The sequence below is a fragment of the Mustela lutreola genome, chromosome 3, assembly GCF_030435805.1.
Source record: "Mustela lutreola isolate mMusLut2 chromosome 3, mMusLut2.pri, whole genome shotgun sequence".
NCBI lineage: Eukaryota > Metazoa > Chordata > Mammalia > Carnivora > Mustelidae > Mustela > Mustela lutreola.
Genome location: NC_081292.1, coordinates 152,450,237 through 152,472,687, shown reverse-complemented (window position 1 = coordinate 152,472,687; position 22,451 = coordinate 152,450,237). Strand labels below are relative to the sequence as shown.

The 22,451-nt window shown below is 36.1% G+C and overlaps 1 protein-coding gene and 1 long non-coding RNA gene across 3 annotated transcripts; both read right to left on the bottom strand.

Annotated features, from left to right (window-relative positions):
• Positions 1–449: 449 nt before the first annotated feature.
• On the bottom strand, positions 450–10,112 carry GCG (glucagon). 2 transcript variants are annotated; one of them, XM_059168955.1, is made up of 6 exons: positions 9,980–10,112; positions 6,672–6,772; positions 4,928–5,089; positions 3,100–3,237; positions 1,610–1,753; positions 450–931 (listed from the first exon to the last, which is right to left on the bottom strand). In XM_059168955.1, the coding sequence occupies exons 2-6, from the start codon at positions 6,761–6,763 to the stop codon at positions 925–927; spliced, it is 543 nt and encodes a 180-aa protein (XP_059024938.1). In that variant the 5' UTR covers positions 6,764–6,772; positions 9,980–10,112; the 3' UTR covers positions 450–924. The 2 variants fall into 2 exon arrangements, with proteins under 2 accessions (XP_059024938.1, XP_059024939.1); XM_059168956.1 differs by lacking the exon at positions 450–931 and having other exon boundaries at positions 1,606–1,753.
• An 892-nt stretch (positions 10,113–11,004) lies between these two features.
• LOC131828132 (uncharacterized) lies at positions 11,005–18,967 on the bottom strand. The gene is made up of 3 exons (XR_009352247.1): positions 18,716–18,967; positions 18,297–18,534; positions 11,005–11,112 (listed from the first exon to the last, which is right to left on the bottom strand). It is a non-coding gene; the product is annotated as an uncharacterized LOC131828132 (long non-coding RNA).
• Positions 18,968–22,451: the final 3,484 nt, after the last annotated feature.

Genomic DNA, 22,451 nt, shown 5'->3' with positions numbered 1-22,451 from the left:
AAACAAGAACAAAGTACACCCAAAGTTGGCAGGAGTAAGGAAATAACAAAGATCAGAGTGGTAATAAGTGAAATGGAGACCAGAAAAACAATGGAAGGATCAACAAAACTAAGAGCTGTTTTGTTTTCTTTTTTAAGATAAACAAAAATGACTAAGAGTATGTGATTCCTTAGAATGAGGCAGTTGGTACTTATCTCCAGAAGAGATTTGTCTTGTAGGTTTAATATTGTCTGATGGTCTATTTTTTAAAAGGTAAGCCAGAAGTGGATATGTTTATATAGAAATACAATGATTTTTCAGTGTTGGCCTAAAATGGTAAAGCACCATGCAGCCATTCAAATCATCAGGCCATGTCTGGGCACTAGATTTGGCTCATGGGGCTATGAGCTTAGAAAGAAGAGGTGTTTGGAGGGAGTGGGGTCACGAAGAAGAGAGAAAACAGACCATGGTGAAGAAGCTTGAACATTTTATTTATCTACCTTTGATATAGTGAAGGCAGAGCACTTTTAAGACAAATATTTCAAGAGGAATGTCTCTTCCCAGTTTTACCACTGTGACTACTAGTCTTCCCTTATCCTACCATTAAAATGCAGATATATTATGATTAAAATAATTTATATGTACAAATTATACCACAGAAAAATAATTTCATTGCTAATGTAAGCAGGTTAGGAAACTTCATCCAAAATAAGAAAATGAGAGATTTCTGCATTTTCATATTTTAAAGTTGGTATTTTAGCAATATTTTGACAATGGTTATTCCATGTACAATCTTTAGCTATACAACATTAAAAGAAAATTTATTTATTGGCATGCAAAGCATTATGGTTTCAGAATACACATCTTAAATTTACAGAACTTGAAATTTCAAATATCCCACGTGGCTGGCTGGTGATATGAAGATGATCTTGAAGAGTATTGTACTTACTTCCTAGGAATCAAAAAAAAAAAAAAGAAAATGGCAGTGATTTAGCACAGCTCTAATACCGAGATGATAAAATTAATTTATCCAAGAAGTAGTTCAGTGATTTGCTTTGATAAAACTTGTTTGTCAAACTTTTCATCTTACAAAGCCCTTAGTCTTTTGAACTCTTCAAACATTTGCATTCAGAGATGACTTATCCTAAAATTCTCCTATCAAGAAATATAAAGTTTATGAATAATTACAAAAAACAATCATAACCTATCAAGATAAGTGGTTAAGTTTTGGTGTTCAGATTTTTACAACAATGTTTACTATATTCAGTATCTAATACTGTGTGTACTGGTTTTTTACTTAGTGCTAAAGTGTCTATATAGATAGTGATTTTTAATGTAACATTAATATGTGAATGACTAAACACATTCGTGTTTTATTCATATCTGTGTTCCTAATGGCTTGTCCCTTGTTGGAACTCAGGAAATGTTTTTGGAATAGGTGGGTGAATGGAGAAGACTGTAATGGTCAAAAATGAGTATAATAATATTTTCTTTAATGATTCCTAATTTTGATTTTATACCAAGAGACAAAATAAAGACCCTCTCCCTGATACAGAGAACAACCTGTAGCCTGTATGATAATATTTATGGAAATTCTGGTTGTTTTCAGAATCAGCTAAAATACAGTTACCTCTCAGTGATTTTGGTCTGAAGCAGCCAGTTTATAAAGTCCCGGGTGGCAAGATCATCAAGAACCGTGTTCATCTCATCAGAGAACGAGCCGTCGGCGTGTCTGCGGCGTAATTCTTCAACAATGGCGACTTCTTCTGGGAAACTGAGAAAAAAAGGGTCAAAGGAGGACTTAGTTAAATGTTTTAAGTAAGTCCTTACGGATTGCCTGTCCTTGGTAACTCGAGTGAGGATCCCAGGGAAACAGTTTCTATTTCCAGGGGCCTATTAGGAAAAAGCCTCACAGAAACCTGCATGTGGGAAAGGGAATGATTTAGGTAGGAAAGGGTAGGGCTGGGGTGGGAAACCAAACCTGTGTAACTTCTTGCCCTTTTCAATATTCCAGGCTACTTTGAAGATTTTAGTGTACTGGCAGCACAGATGTTATTACTGAGACTTAATTTGTCTGTAACTCAGAAAAACATGTTCTGTCTCCTAAAACTAGTGATTATTTTGAACAGCCTTGCAAAGTGCAGTACGAAGGGATTAAAACTTAGTCTATGCAACGTTTTCTTTTTGAATGGTTTAGTAAAGCAGAATTTTTGGCATTACTTTAAAACACTATAAAAAAAACCCTCAATTGTAAGTGACTATTTACCATGAGTTTTATCAGTTTGATCATTCATGTTTTAAAAGTCAGCGACAACACTAGTTTCCTTTTGTCTACGATCTCTTTAAGTCTCAGTGAGCTTGTTTTAAATCTCACTTAAAAAAAAAAAAAAGAGTTGAACATGAATTTCCTGCCTCTCATATTTCAAATGTCAATCAAAATGATCAGGAGAAAATGAGATGGTTCAGGAATCTGTTTGGTTGTGGTAAGTTCCAAGAAAGTCCCAAAAGGCTTTAGCTTCATTTTCAACTTTGACAATTTAGTGGTTGTCTATATGACAGCCCTATTAAAAAATGGGCATATCGTTAAATCTATGGGTGTTTCCACCTATCTGTACGTTGAGTGGTGTTTCATTACATGTCTTAAGTTTTGTTCCTTTTCATATTCATCATGTTTTTACCTGAATCCTGACACACACGTATATGGGATCCCACCTGTAAATATTTACAGTCAGACTTTCAGGTTTCAGCACTATGTCTTCTTTTTCCTTATCTCTGGTTTTCCCGAGACAGTTCAAGTTTAAGCTTATTGTCCTGGTACAGTTACCAAAAACATTCTTTTTGTTATCAAGAGTGTCCTGGGTGGACCAATGAACACCCTCATTATAACTCAACTATACTAGAGGATGATTATTAATTATAAATATTATTAACACTTGCTATAAAAAATAAAACAGAATAGACTTTTGTAGACTATCTCCCACCAATTCAAGTTATCTCCTCACTTTGTGAGACTATACTAATTGCTTCTGTAATCCAGATCCATATATAGATAAGTGTAGTTTAAGTTTTCAGCATCATGCAAAAAAAAAAAAAATGTTAAATAAGAATGTACAGACTTACTCTCGCCTTCCCCGGCCTTTCACCAGCCAAGCAATGAATTCCTTGGCAGCTTGGCCTTCCAAATAAGAACTTACATCACTGGTAAAGGTCCCTTCAGCATGTCTCTCAAATTCATCATGACGTTTGGCAATGTTATTCCTGAAAGAAATGTGAAAGTTAAGTTGAAGATCTGTCTCTTTAGCAATATGGTTCTCACCTTTAAGCAGTGCAGCATTGGGTTCAGGATCCTATGTAGAAGGGGCTGAGGAAGATCTGGGAGATGAGGGTGGCCAGGGGATCATTCTGAAGCTACATTAATTATCTGGATCCAAGGTTGATGGGAGAGGGCTAGTAACAACAAAGGCGGGCTAAAGCCCCTCCACTCTACCCAGCACACCCGTTTTCACCTCCCCTGTTTGTCTGTGCCATTGATCTTTAAGCTGTGTTTACTTCAGTCTCAATATATGTTGGGCTCTTCACTGTGCTGTGCTACTTGCAAGCAAGGCAGCTGTTTGTTATTAGTCCATAAGGGGTCAGAGTTAATGAGATGGTGCAAAGGAAAGCAAAGGATTATCTCAAAATATCATCAAAATGACCACATGATAATAGATTAAAGGGAATGTGTGATGGGCCAGCCATGAGGAAAGCTAAGAAGAGGACTCCAATTTATCCTCCAAGGGTGTACAGAGCCCTTTGTGTAAAAGGGGACAAGCTGCCCTCAGTTTCCCCTAGGTTCTTAAGAAGGTTGATCTTAAACACACAACAGAAATCGCCTGACAAAAAAATTGTTTTCTGTTGGTTTACCCCGTTGTGGCATTCCCTTCCTAGAAGTGAGGACACTTGTTTTCATTTTCTCAAATTTGTGATTTCCCACATTTTACCAATGGCCTCATCTGTAGTCCTTGGCAGAGACTTCTCCCAGTGTCTGCTCTGGCCGTGACCGCCATCTTCCTTGCAGCTGCAATTCCTCTTTAAGACCTTTAGGTCAACCACTCTGCCACTCCTTTTTCTCCTGCTGGCTCTGTTCACTCTCTTGCTCTCACTTCCTCTCTCCCTTCTCTATTCTATCCAGACAAATCTATGCCCTTTTCCTGATTTTTAGATTCCTTCAGCTACTTTGTATGCATAACTCCCTTCCCCTTGTGGGCCACCCTCCAAAGAAATTGTGAAATTCCACCATCTCTGTGAAACCCTTGCGGATGATTTCCTCCAGTAGCCTAGATGTAGCAAAAAACCCAACACTGTCAAAGAAAATCCAACATTAAAATGTATGCCTTACGATAGGCTTGTGTTCTTATTTGCCTTCTTCTCTCTTTATGCTGTGCAGCTAGGCTGTAATTTTAAATGTGTATCTTGGATTGTATTCTATAAGAAAAAGACTGCATCTGTTTCCATTCCTTACCATGATAACTTGGCTAGAGGATACTTTTAATATGATCACAGTCATGAGTTTGAACCCTACAAGGGATTGTTGAATTTGCTCTATCCTTTGGTCAGAAATTAGAATCCTAACCTTGCAGGTCCACAAAGTCAACTTCCGATTTTAAAGGGAAATGGGTCAAGACACAGTTGGGAATATCATTTAAAATCTATGTCCCATTGGAGGGTAGGTAAGAGAATTGGAGGGGTAGGGTGGGGAGGGCATTCAGAGGAATAATACAAAGGATAGCATAACCAACCTTGAAAATCATCAAAATTGGAAGAGTTTATGGGCATGTTTTGATGAGCATGATAAAAAAAAGAAGAAGAAGAAGAAAAAGAAGAAGAAGTAGAAGAAGTCGGGAGAAATTTTAGACATATTTATGTAATACATTTGTGTGCAACTTTTGGACCACGTTCAGATCCTTACTTGTTTCTTTTGGTGCTCATCAACCACTGCACAAAATCCTGGGCACGCCTGGAGTCCAGATACTTGCTGTAGTCACTGGTGAATGTGCCCTGGGAATGGCGCTTGTCTTCACTCATCTGATCTGGATCACTGAGCAGGTCTGTCTGAGGAGCTGGGAATGATCTGTGAAAAACAGTAATTGGTGCAAATAAATGTCTTCTTAAGAGTAGAATCCCTTGAACAGCATCTTCTTTACAAAATACTGTACTATATGAAGCTGGAAGGCAGGTGTCTTGAGAATTTCAGTGGGTAGTTCAAAGACACCTTTAGCTTGCCATGGGAATTCCACACTTTTATTGGAATTGAATATACTCTGATTCTGAATTCTAGTAGTAGATTTTTCAACTGGCTTCTCTTTTCTGAAATGGGATTAAAGAAATCTTTTCTTTTCCACTTAATGCATCTACTCATGTTTACACTAAAAATGAAAAAGAGTTCAGTGGCTTCAGTATTTTAAAAGAGTAAAAAATTACACCTCATTTGTTGGACAGCAGCAGATTTATGTCCCTAATTGTGTTTTTGGATATATTAATATAAACAAGTAGCTCAGTGACTTGGTTATATGGTAGCTAATGGTGGAAGAAAGACAAACACTCAAAAAAAAAAAAAAAAAAAAGACAAGAAAGTTCACTTGGTCATTTGAAACTGTATGGTGGATAATATGCATGCCAGTAATCAACAGTTGGTTGGCATGGTAAATTTGGGGAAATACTCAATGTGATTAATACTCAGAAATAGAAATGAGATATTATCTCTACCTGTCAAATTAGTAAAGAATAAATACTGTGGAGGATAGTGTGAAAGAAGTATTTCTATCCTGCTGATGGGAGTGTGTATGTGTGTGACTTTTCTGGAAAGCAAGTTGGCAAGATAATATAAAAAATTTAGACTCATTCAAACCCTTTGACATAGTAATTCTACAACTAGAAATCTATCCTCAGAAAATAGTAAGAAATGTAGGGGAAAATGTTATTTGCAGCATTCTTTGTGGGAAAATTTGAAGAATTCTTAAGTGTTCAATAAAGGAAGAATAACTAGATAAATATTACACATTTATGAGATGAAATAGTATGCAGTCATTAAAGGGTCATACATTTAATAGATATTTTTAATGACATAAGAAAAAATTGGCAATGTAATGAAAAAGAAAAAATAGAAAAAAAGCATAGTACCTGGGATATATTTATGTATAGTGCATAATATTTATGTGCACTGTATAGTGCACATAAAATACAGGAAAGTAATACACCAAATTTTAGAATTCTGAGTAGTTTTCTCTGAATAGTGAAGTTTGAGTACTTGAAAAAATTTTTCATGTTTTTAAAAATTTTCCATCACAAACACATGCTACTTTCACAATTAGCAACCAACCATTATTTTTTAAAAAGAGTAAAAGACACAAAGTTGGTAGAAATAATTAAAATAATCTACTCTACAGTGTGTAATGAACAGATAGATAGGATCAGCTGAAGATGTCAAAGAGCTATAATTTCCTGTGTAACAGATTTTTAACATTGACCACCCCTTTGGTTGTGAGATAGCACACACTCTGATCTATTCTGCAGAAAAGCCTTTATCACAATGATACTTTGAACATTTGGAAAACGTACAGAGTATTTTACTCAGACCTATTCACTAATCATAGCTTTTACGAGCTCTATTCTAACCATAATGTTACGTTAGTTCAAATCTAAGGATTTAATACCTGGATTTCTCCTCTGTGTCTTGAAGGGAACGTTGCCAGCTGCCTTGTACCAGCATTACAAATAATCCAGCCACAAAGTAAATGCTTTTCATTTTTGCTGCCTGTGGGAACATAGAGTCAGAGGCTTGGACTGGGGGACAGGGGGAAGACCACAAACCGTATTTGAACCCATCAGATTAAATTAATTCGATTTTGACTAAGTAAATATTACAACTAAAAAGAATAAGCTAGTCACCAATTTTACTCTGACCAGGTTCCCAGCTTAATTTCAAATAGTAGATTCTATTTCCCCCCAGATTTTGTTTGGTGACAAAAAGGATACAAAAGATATGTTCCACCCAATTAAAAAAAAAAAAAAAAGATGTGTACCACCAACTAAGCTTTTTCATTAGTGTAGGACACTTGTGTTAATGATTAGAAGGCTCATTTCCAGACTTGAAATTAAAAATGTCCATGATAAACATTTAAAATATCTACTGTAGATGATATGCTACATATGGTTAGCCTGAATGGCACCTTATCCATAATGCCACCCCTTCACTATCAGTCTGGCTTTCAATTAATAGTCCTCCACTTCCAAGCATTTACATTATACTGCATTTCAACCATCTTAAAGCAGCCTCAGGCTACAACTTGGCATACCAGCTGTCGGTTCAGATGTATTATTCATTTATATTTTAAATAGTGTAACTTGGTCTAGACTTTGTAATTATAAAGCGGCCAACAGATTTGAGGTATTTTAGGGTGCTTTGACCTGTTCTAAATTAAAGGGAAAAATCATTTTAAAGACAAGCAATTTGCAACAAGAACTAATGCTTCTGGCAACTTGAACAATCACAACCAAGAAACTAAGAGATCACTGTCATAAAGAAAATTAATGCTTGCTTCTGAAGCCTTGGAAGTCCCCAGGTTGTTTTATAATTGGACTTAGTCCAGGACGTGTCATTCACTGCTACTGACACCCTAGGCCTGGTTGTACGATACACCTGTTTGCTTGTCTTCATCGCTCAAGCAGATGCCCTGTGAAGCCACTGGATGCCAAGGACATGATGAGGCAGTGTGGATGGGCGGGAATCAACATGAATGCGGGGCAGTCGTGTGTCCCCACAGGGCAAGCTCCTCTATTTAACTGCATGAAAACTTTGAGTCTGATGTTTGTCTTGGAGTTCTCTCTGTTACTTTTGAGACAGACCGTGTCTACCTTGAGAAGTGGGGATTTCAATCCAAGTTTGATTATACTTATCCATAAATAATTTGAATGAGTATTTTTAGCACATGGCATTTGGTCTGAAAGAAAGATTTTACAAATATTATCATTTTAAACTATCAATCTTTTCTTGAACATTCTTGCCATATTTACTATCTTTGGTGCTAAAACATGGAGACCGCAGTACCTGCAATGCTATTTTTTTTCTTTCTTTGAAGTATTGTCTTTGTGGATTAAGTGATCAGTTAGACAAAGCAACAAAATAAGAATTACATATTCATCAGTATTAAGTTACTAATTTTGCATTTTGCTCCACTTCAGTTTACCTCGTTGGCAAACTTCGGAAACTTTATCACATATGCAGGTTGTGTCTTCTGGTTAAAATTCTCAATTGTAAGTTCAGGCTTTGGGGAATTTTTAAAAAATTAAAGCAAGCATTTCTTTTTAGGGTTACCTTACTGTTAAAAAGTCAGTTTAGGGGGAACCTGGGTGGCTCAGTGGGTTAAGCCTCTGCCTTCAGCTCAGGTCATGATCCCAGGGTCCTGGGATTGAGCCTTGCATAGGGCTTTCTGCTCAGCAGGGAGACTGCTTCCCCCTCTTTGCCTGCCTCTCTGCCTACTTGTGATCTCTCTCTGTCAAATAAATGAATACAATCTTGGAAAAAAAAAAGTCAGTTTAGTCCTAAATAATTCCTTCTACACAAAGTTGCAAAAGATTGGACAATATTTTCTAATATGTTCTATGGAAGCAGATTTAGAACAGGTGGGATTCTGCCACGGTGGGAACTGACCTAAAGAGAAGCAACAGTACAGAAGTGAATATCTGAAGTCCTCTACAGACAATAAAATGAGTTCCACTGAAAAAGAAACTGCTTTTTAAAAATATCATTTCTTTTCATTTAGTGGAAGCCTGCGGAATTGTGAAAATTTTAAGAATAAGATTGTTTGACTGCCACTACTGAGAAAGCTAGTATTTATGTTATTTTAGGTCAAGCTCCTACTCAATAAAAGTAGAATTTTAATCACCCCCCTTCCAGTAGCCTAAAGAGAGAATCTGCAGTTTTTTAAGACCCACACATTTCCAATCAAATGTAGAGGAAAATACCATAACAATAGCATTTTCTTTGTGTAGGAAGTCTTTTAGGAAGATAAACCTTAGACTTTGACAAGGTGACATTATGTTATATCCCCAAATACATTGGTATTGGAGGCCAAATAGGTACTTTTTGAACTGGTTGGTTCATTTCAAAAACATACCATTTTGTCATTTTCTCCATTGAGGATCTTTGTAAAATTGTTCTTCATCCTTAAGAACCTGAATAGGTACTTTAGAACATCTGTTTTGTTTTTTTTTTTTCCTAAAGAGATTTACTAAAATTTCATTTCAGAATGTGGACATTTTAGATATATTATTTATTATTATTGGTTTTTAATACATAGTAAGGAATTATTAATCAGTGGTTTTACTCAGTTCCATCCAAAGCCTTCCCAATAATTGACTATATTTGTCTTTGCACCAGATATGCTCTGTCTCATTTACAACGAGCTGATTTCATGGACTCGATTTTTTTTTTGATAGACTTATCAGAAATTTGAATATTTGAAAGATGATGTTGATTCTGCTCTTTTAGAAAACCATAAGTTTTCATTGGTAAGGAGCAATTGCTGTTATAGCTTCTCTAATGGACACATTTCTGCTGAATTTAAAAGGCGCCTTCTGTTCAAAGTAGTATACACATTTATCAAACTCAAGGAAAATATTTATTTTTCAAAATGTTACCACTTATTTAAAAATGCAGTTCTCATAACAGTTAAATCTTATAACAAGGACATTGATTCGAAATCTTTATCTTTCTTTCTATTTTATATCTTTGCATGGAATTGTTATCCCATTCACTGTTCAGCTTCACTAGGTTGAATTAAATATATGTAAATGCATTTTATGTCACTTTTTCATCTCCATTCTGCCCCCGTGAACTAATAGCAATAAGGCTTAAGATGAAAAAACAGGACTTCATTCATAATACTTTGCCTCCTTAAAAATACCTATCAGCACCCCAAGCAGGATTTACAGTCTTGCGGTCCCTCACTGGTCATCTTACCTTCTGACTGGAACAGAGCAGGTGGAGAGAGACCAAGCCCCCTTTTCGGACCTCTGGATGTGCTTTGTCCTGAGCCCTGTACTTGTGCAGCCGAGCCCACTGGGTTTATATACTCTCAGCGTTGTTCAGACTCACAGATATTACGCTGACAATATAAATTTCTCATCTGTAAATAATGAGTTTTTGTTACAAACGATTTCACTCGCCCACTCACTTTGCTCATCTGCATTCTATGCGTATGCTGGGTGGGGCCTCTGGGACCAGGAAACTTTTTATTTACTCTCTTGCTTCTTTTCGTTGTTGTTGTTGGGAATGGAAAAGGGCAATTTGGAAATTCACCCTTCACTGTCAGTCAGGCATGAAAATCACTTAAGTACTCTAAAGTGAATTCTGATGCCGAAGACAAAAAACAAAAAACAAAAAACAAAAAACAAAAACCACCAAACATGGAAATTACATGGTTTATGGCTGATCTCACTCTGAGCAGGGCCTCATTGGAGGGTCTTACAAGTCCTTTCTTTTGCTGTCTAGTTATGAGACAGTTATCTGAATGCAATAACCAGTTCATTCTATCACCTACCCAAATAATAAATCATTCACTCAACACATACTCAATAAGAATCTTCTCATCCCCACCCTATGGAATTAATTTGTATTATTTTGGAGGGGAATTTTTAAAAAGATCGCTTAAGACCTAATGTGCCCTGTTGTAGCAAACTGGATTCAGGCAGAAAGAATAAAGCAAAATGAGGATTAAACATCCGAGATAGGTGATGATAATAAGACAGGAACTCATACTTCTTTTTTCTTATGTTGGATACATAAAGACTAACTGTGTTGATAAGAGACCCTGACACTAATTCATAAAAGAACAAATTTGAGGAAAACTCTTGACATGAGATGCATACTGTCACATTTCCTGAGTTTTGTGATCTGCCATTTAGGAATCTAATGATGCATAAGATTTAGCAGATGTGAGTTTGGCCATTTTAGAGAAAGAGAAAAACGCGAAATGACCTGGATAGGCAGCATGAGAACAGTGTCGGTGTAATTCGATTTTGGTCTGGCTCCTGTCCACAAACTGTGGGACCATGGTCAAGTCACACACTCTCCTAGTGCCTCAGCTTCTTCACCTGCAAAATGAGAGGATTGGTCACAAGAGCCTTGTAAGATAAAACTGTGATTCCATATGACAAAATTATTGCCATATCTCCTAGCTAGATTCCAGTATTTGGATATCATCAACTGCATGACAAAGCGGATGACTCGTACGGAAGTAAATCGTGGAAGCAACTGGAGAAACATCTCATTTTTTACCTGTGGATTGGACCCACTGTTGGATGAGCCAGTTAAAGGCCATAGAGATAAGTTCTATGTGAAATTGGGAGACCTCAGGAAGAGAAGAAGAGAGTTAGTGCTGGAGGTTACTGATGGTGATTCAAAGTGTGGTCCCAAAACCCACATCACCTGGGAGCTTGCTAGGAATGCAGACACTCAGGCCCAAACCCAGACTTACCCAATAAGAATCTGCATTTTACCAAGATTCCCAGGCAATTCATATGCATATTAAAGTCTTAGAAGTATGGCTGCATAAAATACCTACCTTGTTTTCTTTTCTCAACGCTTGCTGGTATTTTCACCGGAGGATTGCTTCTTAGCACTGCCAGCAGGGGGGGCGAAAGAGCAAGAAAGGTGGCCCTCCTCTGGACAGTCTGGATTAACACTTAAAAACAGAGAAATGGCTTTAAAGTGTAGATAGCTACTATGGAGTTGTTCTTCCCTCTTCCCTCCTGAGTATACTGGCTATATTTGTAGTAATTGTTTGACATTCAGTTCTATTATTCCTCTTTGCCTATTTGAATAGATGTCTCTTCAGTCCTCTGTGTCTATCTTCTTTTCAGATGTTGTCTGTTTCTGGAGCAGTCCTAACGGGGGAGGGGGGAGGGAGTGGGCACGGGGCGCGGGGGGGGGGGGTTGTTGGGGAGAAGAGGTGTCTGGAGATGTTGTATAAAAGCCCTTAACCCAGCACCTGGCTTTGTTCCCTTCCAATATCTTACTACAAAACTTGTTTCCTTCCACTGCACTTGCTTTCTATTACTTCAGAAGGAACTATCCCAAGTTCTTTGAGGAAATTTCCTCTGGCTTCATCTCCAGCCCCCCTACACTGGTTCTTGGCAGTCCCCAATACCATTAATAACAAACATTCTGAAAATGCAGAGGCATTCCAAGCCTCATTGTACAGAGCACTGTTCTCCTACTTAGCAGGGGCAGAGCAGTCTCCTTGATGGACATCATATTATCAGAAATCAAGACAAACATCAATACAATTGTGGGCTTGTGGATCTTCTTCCAATGACTGCTCCACACCAGCTTCCACTTGGCCTTCCATTCCCATCACAACAGTTATTTGGTCATTCAGATGCGAGGCAAAGAAAGCGGGGTCCTTATAGTTAAATGACTAGTGTTAAATAGTTTGTCTGGAAGCAGGGAAATTATGGGATATGCCATCTAGAGTTTTCCCATCAGACTACAGGAGATACTTAATGGCTGCCAGGAGGCACTGCCACATCCTAGCTATGATATACTTTCCTGAAACATCAGTTTGACTTAATAGAAGTAATATAAAACATAATTATTATATGGAGTAGTACAAAAATATGCATCAAATTTTAAGGTAGAATAAGGTATCTATTCAAAGATTACTTGCCTTCTTTATGATGCTTAGGAGCTGGGACAACTTTTATGGCTTAAAACCTATGCTGTTGCAAGAGATCACATGTTTAGAAGGGCCCTGTGCTTGGCCTAATACTCTGCTCCAATCATCTTGAAATTCTTAATAACTTTTGAATAAGGGCTCTGCATTTTTGTTTTGCACTTTGTCCCACAAATTATGTAGTGGGTTCTTCTTAGGACCTCACCTTATGAAATCATGGATTACAGGAGTTTTGTATGTTTATTTTGCTAAGCTGTTCAGAATAGTTGGTTGAAATATTTGAGAGTGGCAAAGATCACTACTCTCTGGTAGCAAGACTATGGACAAGGAGTTTTCTCTTGCATGAACAATGGGAGCACAACATGTTATAGCATGTTTGGGGGCACAATTTGACAATATTACAAAATTACAAATATTTACAACCCCTGGCCTCATAAGGCTAAAGCATCACTCTGAAAGTTTATCCCAACTTTATTACTACATATGTATGTAATGATGTAGGTACAAGGCTCTTCATTGCAGCATTGTGTATAATAATAACAAGTTGGAACCATCAATAGGGTTCAGAAAAAACAATGAGGAAGCTCTTTATTCACCAATATAGAAAGACTCCAAGATATATTGTTAGGTGAAAATAGGGAGGGGCATTTTGGAAATACATAGTAGGCCACTTTTGAGTTAGGAGAGGGAATGGGACAAATATATGTTTATTTAATCACTGCATTTAAAATAATTGGAAGAATGCACAAGAAACTAATGGAAGCACTCAGCTGCAGTATGGACCAGTGAGGTAGACAGAAACAGATGCCAAGAATGCTTCTCAATATATACTTGTTATACTTTGGGGGTTTTTGTCCACTTGGTTTAATTATCAATTCAAAATAACAAAGAAATACAATATAAAAAGAAGTGACAGCACAACCACTCTGAGAAGAGGTTAAATACCTCTTCCTAAATAATTACCCTTTGACCTAGTAATTTCACTCAAGAGAAATGAAAATATTTATCTACAAAAAGACTCACAAAAACATTCACAGGAGCTTTCTAGCTATAGCTAAGATTGGAAACAATTGTCAGAAAGTAAAATATTACACAAACTGTGGTATGGAATTTATACAGTGGAATACTACTGAACAACAATAACAAAAAAGAATGAAAAACTGGTACTGGCACCAATGTGGATGAATTTCACAGATATGCTGAGTGAGGACTCACAAAAATACTGCATACTGGATGAATCTGTTTTTAGAAGTTCAAGAACAGGCAAAACTAAGATTAAAAAATCAGATTTATATAAATTTGATTTATATAAATTTTAACTAAAAGAAAAAAATTGTATAACTTAAAAAGAGAGGGTCCCTGGGTGGTACAGTTGGTTAAATGTGTGACTCTTGCTTTCAGCTCAGGTCATGATCGCAGGGTCCTGGCATAGAGCCCTGCATCAGGCTCCATGCTCAGTGTGGAGTGTGCCTGAGATTCTCTCTCTCCCTCCCTGCCCCTCCTGCTAAAATGAAATTAAATAAATAAGTAAATAATATCTTTTAAAAACACAAAAATAAAAAGAGCTGTTGGTCGAAGTATAAATCACATTAGCATGGCTGAATACTGACAATTGTTGAGTTGGCTGATAAGTAAACAGGATTTATTATGTGATTCTGCTTATACCACGTAAGTATGAATCTTCCCCCAAAATAAGTCAAATGAAAACTATAATAAAATAAGTGTGGCGTGGGGAATTAGCACTAATTAATCAGTTCCTTTGAAAGCCAGAGTTTGACCTTTCACCCTGTAGGACAACATCATATGAAATAATATCCACATTATAGTGGTCCCAGAAGAAGAAGAAGAGAGAAAGGGATAGAAAAATTATTTGAAGAAATAATGGCTGAAAACTTCCCTAAACTGGGGAAGGAAAAGGACATCTAGCTCCAGAAAGAACAGAGAGTTCTAAACAAGATGGACCCAAAGAGATCCACACAAACACAAGTTATAATCAAACTGTCAAACATTAAAGAGGAAGAGAGAATATTAAAAGCAGTAAGAAAGAAACAACTTGCTATATAAAAGGGAACCCCTGTAAGATTATCACCTAATATTTCAACAAAAATTTTGTAGGCCAGAGGGAGTAGCATGAATATTCAAATAGCTAAAAAGAAATATTCCATGTGCACTAGAAAAGAATGTATATTCTGCTGTTTTTGGATGGAATGTTCTGTATATATGTATTAAGTCCATCTGGTCTAATATGTCTTTTAAGGCCAATGTTTCCTTATTGCTTTTCTGTCTGGATGATCTATCCATTGATATAAGTGGGGTATTAAAGTCTCCTGTTATTATTGCATTGCTGTCCATTTCACCTTTTAGGTCTGTTAATATTTGCTTTATAGATTTAGGTGCCCCTATATTGGGTGAATAAATATTTACAGATTTTATATCCTCTGGTTGGATTGACCCCTTTATCATTACACAATAATACCCTTCTTTGTCTTTAATCATGCTCTTTATTTTAAAATCTATTTTGTCTAATACAAATATAACTACCCCAGCTTTCTTTTTGCTTCCTTTTGCATGGGATATCTTTTCTTATCCCTTCACTTTCAGTCTGTGTGTGTTGTTAGATCTGAAGTGAGTCTTTTGTAGGTAACACATAGATGCGTCTTGGTTGGTTCTTTTGTCCACTCAGTCACTCTATACTTCTTAATTGGAACATTTAGTCCATTTACAATTACTGACAGGAATGTATTTATTGCTATTTTGTTGGTGATTTTCTGGCTTTTTTTGTAGTTTCTCTCTGTTCCTTTTCTCTTGTCTTGTTTTCTTCTCTTGTTATTTGGTGATTGTCTTTAGTGTTATGTCTGGATTCCTTTCTCATTTTCATTTGTGTATCTACTACAGATTTTTGCTTTGTATGTATGTATAGATTTTTATTTTGTTTCTTAACTATTACACTTAAAATTTTAGTATTTTCTGTCTTTCAATCTTCATATTAGATTTACAAGCGATTAATCCACTAACTTTATTAGGTATTTGCATTTGACAGTGTTATCTTCACCTTTATATGTAGTTATCAGTTTGTGGTTTTTCCTTTTGGCTTAAAGAAGTCCTTTTACCATTTCTTGTAAGGTCACTTTAGTGATGATAAACTCCTATTTTTTTTTTTTTTTTGAAGGATAGCTAGTGTATTAGGTCAGAAAAGAAGTCTCAATAAACTTAAAAATATTGAAATTATACCAAACATCTTTTCAGACCACAATGGTATAAAACTAAAAATCAATCATAGGAAGAAAACTGGAAAAATCACAAATATGTGAAGATTAAACAACGTGGTACTGAACAACTAATGGTTCAACAAAGAAATCAAAGGAGAAATTTAAAAACGCCTGGAGACAAAATAAAAATGGAAATACAACAGTCTGAAATCTGTGGTATACAGCAAAAACAGTTTTTAGAGGGAAGTTTAAATATAACCTACTTCAACAAATAAGAAAAATCTCAAATAAACAATCTAGCTCTACACCTCAAGGAACTAGGGAAAAAAGAATTAAAAAAGCATAAAGTTGAAGCAGAAGGAAGGAAATAATAAAGATTAGAGAAGAAATAAATGACAATAGAAAAGATCAATAAAATTAAGAGTTGTTCTTTGAAAAGATAAACGGAATTGACAAACCTTTAACTGGACTCACCAAGGGGGGAAAAAGAGGGCACAAGAAAATAAAATCAGAAATGAAAGAGGAGAAGATGTAAGATATTAAAACAAAAATGAAGACACAAATAAATGAAAAGATATTCTATGCTCATGGACTGGTAGAATTAACATTATTAAAAGGTTCATAATCTCGAAAGCAATCTATAGGTTCAATGAAATCCCTATCGAAATTCCAGTACCATTCCAATGTATTTTCACAGACCTAGAACACATAATTTAAAAATTTGTATGGAATCGTAAATAATTCTGAATAGCCAAAGAGATCTTGAGAAAGAAAAAAGCTGGTGATATCATGCTCCCTAATTTCAAACTATATTACAAGATTATAGTAACCAAACAGTATGGTATTGGCATAAAAACAGACCCATAGATCAATGAAACAGAATAGAGTCCAGAAATAAAATCTCACATATATGGTCAATTAATTGTTGACAGAGGAGGCAAAAATATACAAATAATGAAAAGACAGTCTCTTCAAGAAATGGTGTTGAAAAACTGAACAGCCACATGTAAAGAATAAAATTGGACCACTAACACCATACAGAAAAATTAACTCAAAATGAATTAAAGACTTGAATATAAGACCCGAAACCACGAAAATCTTAGAAGAAAACACATAAGTGGTAAGCCCTAATATCCTGATGAATATTTTTGGATCTGACTCCAGAGGCAAGGGCAACAAAAGCAAAAATAAACAAATAGGAATGCATGGGACTACATCAAACTAAAACAACTTCTGCATGCTGAAGGAAACCATGGACAAAACACAAGACAACTACTAAATCGGAGATATATATCTGATAGGGAGTTAATATTTAACATATACAAACAACTCACACAACTCAACAATGAAAGAACAACTTGATTTAAAAAATGGGCAGAGGATCTGAATAGACATTTTTCCAAAGAAGACAGACAGACATGTTCAATAGGTTCGTGAAAACATGTTAAACATCACTAATCAGCAGTGAAATGCAAGTCAAAACTACAATAAGGTATCACCTCACATCTATCAGACTGGCTATTATCAAAAAAACAAGAAACAACAAGTACTGGAGAGGATGTGCAGAAGAGGGAACTCTTGTACACTGTTGCTGGGAATGTAAATTAGTGCAGCCACTGTGGAAAACAGTATGAAGATTCCTCAAGAAATTAAAAATAGAACCACCATATGATACAGTTATTCCACTTCTGAGTATTTATTTAAAGAGTATGAAAACACTAATTTGAAAACATACTGAAATATGCACCCCTATGCTGATTATTAGTTACAATGGCCTAGATATAGAAACAAGTGTCCATCGATAAATGAATGGATTCCACACACAATGGAATACATGCATACTCTCACACACACAACAAAATCCTACTCAACTATAATAAAAGAAGAAAATCTTGCCGTATGTGACAATGTGGATGGACTTCCAAGGTACTATGCTAAGTGAACCAAGTCAGGTAGAGAAAGCAAAAACCATATGATTTCACTTAAATGTGAAATCTGAAAAACGAAACAAATGAACAAAGAAAATAAAAATAAACTCACAGATAGAGACTATATTGGTGATTTTTACAGGGGAAGGGGATTGGAGGCAGGCAGAGGAGTGAAGGGGCTCAGTTTAATGGTCATGGATGGTGGTAACTAGACTTGTGATCACTGTGTAGTATACACAAACACTGAATTACACTGTGGTACCCTTGAAACTTATATAACGTTATTTACCAATTTAGCCTTAAGAAAAAAGAAGAGTTTGACCCCTTATTTACAAAGCATGAGCTAGATAAAATCAATGTAGTCTGGAGACACATGGTAGCAACAAAACCTGGAGGTGAAAGGAGGCACAGGACAGGAGCTGGATAACAGAAAAAGAACTACAGGGAAGGTAGTGGAAGGGACCCACCATTCACAGGTAAGGGAATGATGATTACAGCTCCTTCCTCCTCTATCTTCTCCCAGGCCTGTCCTGAGGGTAGGTATACCTCTGCTCTGTTATAGAAGACTCAGGGGTGATGGGTAAAATTGCCTTGAGTTTGAGGCTCCTTTTTGCTTCTCAGAGGTAATCCTTTCCATACGCCATGTTCTTTGTAGGTTAGAACACTCCTTTCCACAACAATGGTCTTCTGAAAATAGGCGTGAGCCTTCACAAATAAATAAATAGATAAATAAACACATACATACATAAATAAGGTATAGTACATGAGAGAAAAGTTCACATTATTATTTTTTTTTAGCTTTGAAGGAAAAAACATACTCATTTGACCATAGCCTTTGAAAATGTAAAAACTGAGTACACAGAATGCGATAATCAAACGTCTTTACCTGCTTGTGAGGGACTCGATGGGCTCGGGGATCCAGGGGCTGTAAAGGAGGATCTTCCAGGGGATATTCTGAGTTTGCCAGAGGATGTGAGAAGTATCCTTACCGAAAAACACTGAAGAAACAGTTCGTGACCCATCCATCTGGAAGGATTCAGAGGAAGCCTGCTGGGTCAGGGAATGTTCAGTGTTAAGATAATCGGATCATCTTCCTGCCCTGAGGCTCGGAGACCCTATAGAGAGACCCGCTCACAAGTCTGAGCAGGGGACTGTGTCGCATCATGGCTTTGCATACATTGATTTTATCTTTTGCTAGATCCCTGGTATAATGAGATGTTTAAAATTGTTCTAAGTTTCATTTGTTATTTTTATTCATAAAGGGAACAAGAGAGAGAAAGAAAACAAAATCACATTTGTACAAAATAATCTTATCTCATAATTTATAAGCAGAATATATATTTATATGTATAAATACATATATATCATTGAATACATGTGTTATGCTTCTATTTTTCGCATATTGTAGCTATAAAAAACAAACCATATGTCATTACATTTATCCAACCTCTTGCTCATCTGGAAAGACTTTTTTCTTCAAGCTTCTAAGAGTCTTTAATGTGAACCAATTAAAACATTGCAATTTTTCAAAGACTTCTGTAAAAGGAAGTAACTTCAGCCATTAGAAAATTAAAATTTGAAATCTGTATCCTAAAAAAATGCAGAGAATGCAAAATGGAGTTATAAACACTTTTTCTATTCATTATGCCTTATAAGCAGACTTGCCCCCTGCCTGAAACTTGCTCATTGCTGGCAACTCACATTTTATCTGATGTATTGTAAAGATAATGCCCTGTTTTTTGGTGATATTAAAATAATAAAATCAGAGTGGGAGGTAATTTAAAAAGCCTTCTGGGCTATTATCCTATTTTAAAATGAAGTTTTATTTACTTTATTACAAATTGTTGTTTGGCTGTTTTATTCTTAAAACACAAAGAATTAATATCTATAATTTTATTTTGTAAGAAATTACCAAAAATAATTTGTTTCTGCACTTAGAAACAGTTCTATGGCCCAGAAGTCTCCAGGACTGTGTTCTAATCCTGACTCTTTCTTGCTGAAAAGTAAATCTTCTCTTTGTTGGCACATTTTCAGAGGAAAATGATTTTTTTACCTTTACTTTAATAATTTTTTTTTCTCATAGAGCCCACTAGAGTATTATTAGTGGGGCCTTTCTAATGCTGTCGAAAAACGGATTCACCCCATCTCATAGATCTGGTCCACGATCACTAGCATTCTTCTCCACAAGCACTGATCCACTAAAGTCTACAAGTCAAAGGCCCTGGCTCTTGTACCTTTTTTGGGCATTCTTTCCTTTCAACATAGACATAAGGCACTGCAAAAAAGGGGATTCAATGAACATCTTAAAATTTTATTTGATTTCTTAAGCACCAATTTGAATCTAATGTTTTTTCTGGGCATTCATCCTACATAAATGTATCATTTAGGACAGTCAATGTTTATGAGAAGAATCATGTATAAAACAATTTCAGGGATAAATTTGACTGAACACTTCAAAATGTCACAGCCATTCCCTCCAGTGATTATCATGCAGTACGACCAACCTTATCAGGTGATTACTTTTTTTTTTTTCATTTTTCACCTGGAATTCATATAGTCTCAATTGTAGGCAATCAATTTAGAAAATAAGAATAATTTTGAATGAAATGGAATATATTTCAATTGTGAAAAGCCAGATTATTTCAGACTTCAGAAATGTGGAGCAAGTCCCTTAATATAACAGAAATAGCTACCAGGTACTGAATGAATGCCTTCTGTGGGCAAAGCTCTCTGAATATACTATTGTCTGACTTTTACAAGGCACAGTGGGTTAAATTTGTTTGACTCTGTTTTTAAAAATTAATGAGATGGGGGCTTAGGATAGGCAATCAAGTTGCTTAAAGCCACATCTGGATTTGAATCCAGACCACACTGCCTTTCTAGAGCAAGACTGGAAAGAAGTGGTGGGATTCTAGGCAAAATCTTGTAACCTCTGCAGTATCTGCCTTGACTGCTGTCTGAAACTGTTCACAGCTACCGGATGACTAAGATAGCAAGATGTCTAAAGACTAAACAATTGGCAATTCCAGGTATTTTATAGCTTATCTTTTAAAGTGTATGATTCAGTAGTTTTTAGTGCATTCACAATGTTGTAACTATCATCATTGTCTACTTCTGGACCTTTTCTCATCATCTCCAAAAGAAGCCCTGTGCCCATTTGCAGTTGCTCCCTGTTGTTCCTTTCCCAGATCTTAATGAACACTAATCTATTTTCTATTCATATGTTTGCATTTTCTGTGTATTTCACATAAATGGAATCATTCAGTATGTGGCCTTTTGCATCTGACTTCTTTTATTTAGCATAGTATTTTCAAGATTCTTCAATCTTGGGACACCTGGATGGCTCAGTTCGTTAAGCGTCTGTCTGCCTTTGGTTCAGGTCATGATCTTAGGGTCCTGGGATCGAGCCCTGAGTCAGGCTCCCTGCTCAGTGGGGAGCCTGCTTCTCCCTCTCTGTCTGCCTCTGTGCTTGCTCACTCTCTCTCTCAGATAAATGAATGAATGAGTGAATGAATGAATGAATTTGTCAGTTACTTAATTTAGAAAGGATTCATCAATGTTGTAGCATGTGTCAGTATTTCACTCCTTTGTAAGACTAATATTCCATTGAATATATATACTGCATTTTGTTTAACTATTTGTCAATCAATGGATATTGAGTTGTTTCCACTTTCACCTATTATGAATAATGCTATTGTAAACATTCAACTACACAATTTTTGTCTGGACTGTGTTTTTAATTCTCTTAGGTGAAACAGAATTCTAGAAGAATTCTAAAGAAGAATTCTAGAAGTAACGTTTCTGGGTTATATGATAACTCTATGTTTAATATATTGAGGGCCTTCCAAACTGCTTTCCAAGAAAACTGGACATCCCAGTTTTTTAAGAGTCAGATCCATAGTTTAGGATATGTCACACAATAGGATTTCACCCTTTCAAAGTGCTGCAGATTTCACTTTCTGATGAAAAATCTGGGATTATGAAAAGAGCATAGGATTCAGAGCAGGGCATAGTAGTGAGATAGGCCTTGGCAAGAAGAGCCCATTCTTACTGTTTTCCTGAAAATTATTGAGGAGGCAGGAAGGGAGGGACCAAGAAGGTGGCAGCCTGAGGTCAGGTATTTGACAACATCGCTTTGGAAGAGCCACTGTGCCTAGAGCAGTTGAGCCAGAGATGGAAGAACGAATTTAAAAGTCAGACAAGGGTATTTCTGGTATTTGAGAGGTCTAAATGTTTTGATTGCTCATGAGGTATAAGGTATGGATCTATAATGACGGAGGGTGGTAGTGAATCTTACAGGCTTCCTCTCTTCTGTGTACAGAGGTGTGCTGGTGTGAATGATAACTGGTTAAGATAGATTTAGCAAATTTTAATTTTTCTTTAATTGAGAATGAAAATATTCCTCCCATTAGCAATGAGGATGAATCAAAATAAATATTTATAAAACACCCAACAACCTCATTTCCTGGAATATACTCATCTATTGAAAGCTTAAGTTTACTGATTCTAGAAATGATACCAAAATTATTATAGATTACTTATACAAAAATCATTACACATGAAGCTTTTCCAAACAGATTTAAAAAAAAAATTATTGAAAGGAGATTCACAAAACAAAATCA